Below are 4,268 nucleotides of genomic sequence, written 5' to 3'. Positions count from 1 at the left end.
GGAAGGATGTAGGAGAGGAATGGAAGATAAAGGAAGCTGGCAAGAAAATGTGTTTAAGATTCTAGGCGAAGATGGATTAGGAGAAGAATGGATGAAGGAGTTAGAGGGTGCTAGAGGATCGAATGAGGGAGAATGAAAGAATGCACGTGAAAAAGGTAAATGGGGGTATAAAAAAAGTGAAAGAAAAAGGAAACGGAAGTCGCTTAGATTAAAAGCGTGAAAATTGTAAGTAATGGTAAAGTAAAAGATAAGTAGACTAAGATGCGTATGCGTTCTCATGCTCTCTCTCGCTTGCACTCTCGCTTTCGTTCGCTCGCTCACTCGCTTGCTAACAAGTCCTAAATTGCGCTATCGCAGGAAATAGAAATAAGGAACTAGATATAAGACTTTATGTAAATAGTTGTAAATAATTGTATATATAGAAAGGATAAGATTGTAAAAAATATATAGATTTAAACGGAAAGATTGTAAGGAATGGAAGTCATGTAAACCCTTAGGGCACACATTATGAATAAAGAAGAAGTAGCTGTAGGAAAATGGTAAATCTTATAAATACTAGATAAGTATTAGGTATTAGTCGGGGAGGCAGAGGTTGGAAATGCGCGACAAAGCGAGAAGGCGAAGCGAGGTAGGCAAGGCTATAAGAGCGAGCGGTCTTAGAGATAAGGTGTGGAAAAATGTTAGTTTTTAAGAGTTAGATGTTAGAACACTCTGTAGAAAAATGGAAGTGTAAGCAAGTTAATTTTGTAAGGCCAGCCGGAGGAAAAATAAACGTTTATCTATGTATCTATTAATACATTTATTGAAGAGTAAGTTGTAGTATGTAGCTATATATTTAAAATTAGTTTTCTATAGTAAAACTTTTGTCATCAACATACTCAAGTTGACATTTTATTGATAATTGGGTAATTTACAGTAAAACTGTCTGCATGAACAGAATTCAAAGCATTAAAATATTTTAAAATAATTAAACGAAGAAGTTTAAATACACTAAACTAATCACTTACTTGTGTAAACGCATGATCGCTTGCGTCAATTATTCCGGAATCTTGTGATACAGTGGGTATTTTTCAGATTATTTAAATAAGGTTGTAATGTTCAGGAGAAAATATTTATATACAAAAAATCAGAAAAAATACTAACATCAGAAAGCTGGGCTTTGTTCAATCCTGGCCTTGTTGAAATTTTAAAATGTCGCTTATACCGCCTTAAAGTTCCAATTTGCAGCTGATAAAGGTCGACTTCTGGAAGATCGTTGTCCGTTTCTCCAGAATCGTCCTCAGAATCTTTGCGTCTTCGCTGCTGTTGTTTAGTCCTCGCATATTGGATCATAAGCTTGTGTGAGTCACAAATGTATATATGACGAGCCTACAGAAAATAATGAATCATTATTTACTTTCTCTAAAAAAAATCTCTTTTTTATATATCCACACTTGCTTTAAAAAATGATGCCAGGGCAGTTGTTTTTCTACTATATTTTGTATTGTGAATTCTTAAATTGTGGGCGTTCGTATAAAAAGGCTCTTATAGACCGTAAGTCTACAACATAAATGGCAACGTGGCAGGGACAAAGCCAATTTTCACTTGAGAGGTTCGAATTACGATTAACGTAAAAAACCTTACTGGCAGGGCTGAGTAGGTCCATTAAGCTAGCACCTCCACAATCGAATTTTGGGCTTTTTTTGTGCTTTTTTTGGGCGTCAATTAAGATTTTTGGGCTCCTTTACTTTTTTCAAAAAATAAATTTTCTTGTGGAGGTGCCAGCTTACATTAACCCAGCACCTCCACTTTTTAAAATCACTAAATAATAAAAATTCAATTACACCAGGATTTTGGGCTTTTGTTTGGCTCTTGAAATCCGCAAAAAAAATTTCCCCAAACCAACCCTTAACTACCAAAATCAACCCCCTTAAAAAAATTAAAAATTTTAAGTCATTTAATGACGGGGTATTTTTGGGTTTTTTGGGGGCTCCCAGAAAATATCCAGGTCGATTTTTGGGCTCCAACCCTTATAGTATAAATTAACCGCTTTGTAACACGTAGATATGAAATCGTCAAAAAATAACTTTTTTTTTTTGAATTTTACAATTTAAATAGAGTCTCTGATTTTTGGGCTTCTAGAAAATACCCACTACGATTTTTGGGCTCAAACCCTTAACGTAAAAAATCAACCCCTCTCTACCACGCACATACGACTTTGTCAAAAAATAACTTTTTTAGAATTTTACAATGTCAATAGAGTCTTTGATTTTTGGGCTCTTAAAAAATACCCAAAGCAGTCAACTTTAAAGAAAAAACACCTTATTGAAAATTTTTAATTTTACATTCTCATCCTAATGACAATGTATTGGTTTTATATAACATTTCACTTTGTCGGTCTTCCTCTAATCTCCACGTTTTGAATGAAAATTCAAAAAGTGAGCGCATTAAAAAAATTTGTTGACCATTTCTTTTAAGATTAAAAGTCTATGTTTAGTTTTTTATAATACTCGTAAATTCGAACAATTTATTCCTATGACTTTTTTTCGATAAAACTAAAATTATAATTATAGAATTTTCAAAATCCAAAAAAACAAACTAAAATGAACATTTTAAGCCAAAAAACGCATGATATAAAAAAAAGCCAGGAGAAGAAAAACGTTCATTTTTGAAAGCTCTAAAAGATGGTCAGAACAACTTTTTCAATTTTGTCGAAAAGTTGAAAATTCAAATTTAGATCGTATAAAAAATTAGCCTCTATTGTCATTTTTAAATTCTAAAAAAAGTTATTTTTTGACAAAGTTGTATCTACGTGGCAGAGAGGGGTTCATTTTTGACGTCAAGGGTTGGAGCCCAAAAATCGTAGCGGATATTTTCGAGGAGCCCAAAAATCAGAGACTCTATTGCCACTGTAAAATTATAAAAAAGTTATTTTTTAACTAAGTTGTATCTATGTGGCAGAGAGTGGTTAATTTTTGACGTTAAGGTTGAAGCTGAAAAATCGTAGCGGGTATTCTCGAGGAGCCCACAAAAATCAGAGACTCTATTGACAAAACAAAATTCTCATGAAAGTTATTTTTTGACAAAGTCGTATCTACGTGGTAGAGATGGGTTGATTATTGACGTTAAGAGTTGGAGCCCAAAAATCGTAGCAGGTATTTTTGAGGAGCCCAAAAATCAGAAACTCCAATGGCATTTTAAAATTTAAAAAAAAAAGTTATTTTTTGACAAAGATGTATATGTGTGACAAAGAGGGGTTCATTTTTGACGTTAAGGTTTAAAGCCAAAAAGTCGTAGAGGGTATTTTCAAGGAGCTCAAAAACCAGAGACTATTGACAAATTAAAATTCTCAAGAAAGTTATTTTTTGACAAAGTCGTATCTACGTGGTAGAGATGGGTTGATTATTGACGTTAAGGGTTGAAGCCCAAAAATCGTAGCGGGTATTTTCGAGGAGCCCAAAAATCAGAGACTCTATTGACAAATTAAAATTCTAAAAAAAGTTATTTTTGACAAAGTTGTGTCTACGTGACAGAGAGGGATTCATTTTTGACGTTAAGGGTTGAAGCCGAAAAATCGTAGCGGGTATTTTCGGGGATCCCAGAAATCCGAAGCTCTATTGACATTGTAAAATTTAAAAAAAAAAGTTATTTTTTGACAGAGTTGTATGTTATTATGGAGGTAATGCCGAAGAGGGAAATAGGGAAATGTAATGCCGAGAGTAAGGTGAAGACACAATAAAACAAGCCGATTAAAATATTGACCTTTATTGCCACTTACATTCTCAGTTGAAGATAGCCAGGTCGTGGCAAGGCACTGGCGATCGGGTCAGCCCCCGCAAGAGTGTAACGGGGCAGCCACAATAGGCATGGAGTTCCGTGGATGCGGAGGTGGTCTTGGAAGGACGTTAGGAGACCTGAGATCTTCCTTCGGGATCGATCCCAAGGCGGGAAGACGAGAGCACTCACTAGCACTAGCTGGAGAACGGTGAACGACCGAGGGAACGAGCAGAGACTGACGACGGTACGTTCCGTCCCCCATAACTTCATGGTAGAGAGGGGTTGAATTTTTGCGTTAAGGGTTAGAGTAAAAAATCGTAGTGGGTATTTTCTAGGAGCCCAAAAATCAGAGACTGTTCAAGCTGTAAAATTCAAAAATTTACTTTTTAAAAATTTCATATTTACTTGGGCTTAACCCTTAAACGGCCAAAACGCCACTACCGGTACACTGCTTTTCAACAGCCAATAACTAAGACTATTCGACACTAGAAAAAATTGAGACACATATATTT

At 35.1% G+C, this 4,268-nt stretch overlaps 1 protein-coding gene across 1 annotated transcript in view; it reads right to left on the bottom strand.

The window, feature by feature from the left end:
• The window catches only part of LOC117173651 (histone deacetylase complex subunit SAP30 homolog), a 98,585-nt gene that overhangs the window by 38,652 nt on the left and 55,665 nt on the right, over positions 1 to 4,268 (bottom strand). Inside the window, exon 3 of the mRNA XM_033362292.1 lies at positions 1,144 to 1,368. Within this exon, the coding sequence (XP_033218183.1) occupies positions 1,144 to 1,368 (225 nt within the window). The remainder of the gene's footprint in view (positions 1 to 1,143; positions 1,369 to 4,268) is intronic.

Source organism: Belonocnema kinseyi, chromosome 5 (assembly GCF_010883055.1).
Source record: "Belonocnema kinseyi isolate 2016_QV_RU_SX_M_011 chromosome 5, B_treatae_v1, whole genome shotgun sequence".
Lineage (NCBI taxonomy): Eukaryota > Metazoa > Arthropoda > Insecta > Hymenoptera > Cynipidae > Belonocnema > Belonocnema kinseyi.
The sequence above is the reverse complement of the archived record's forward strand: the minus strand, read 5'-3'. Positions and strand labels throughout refer to the sequence as shown.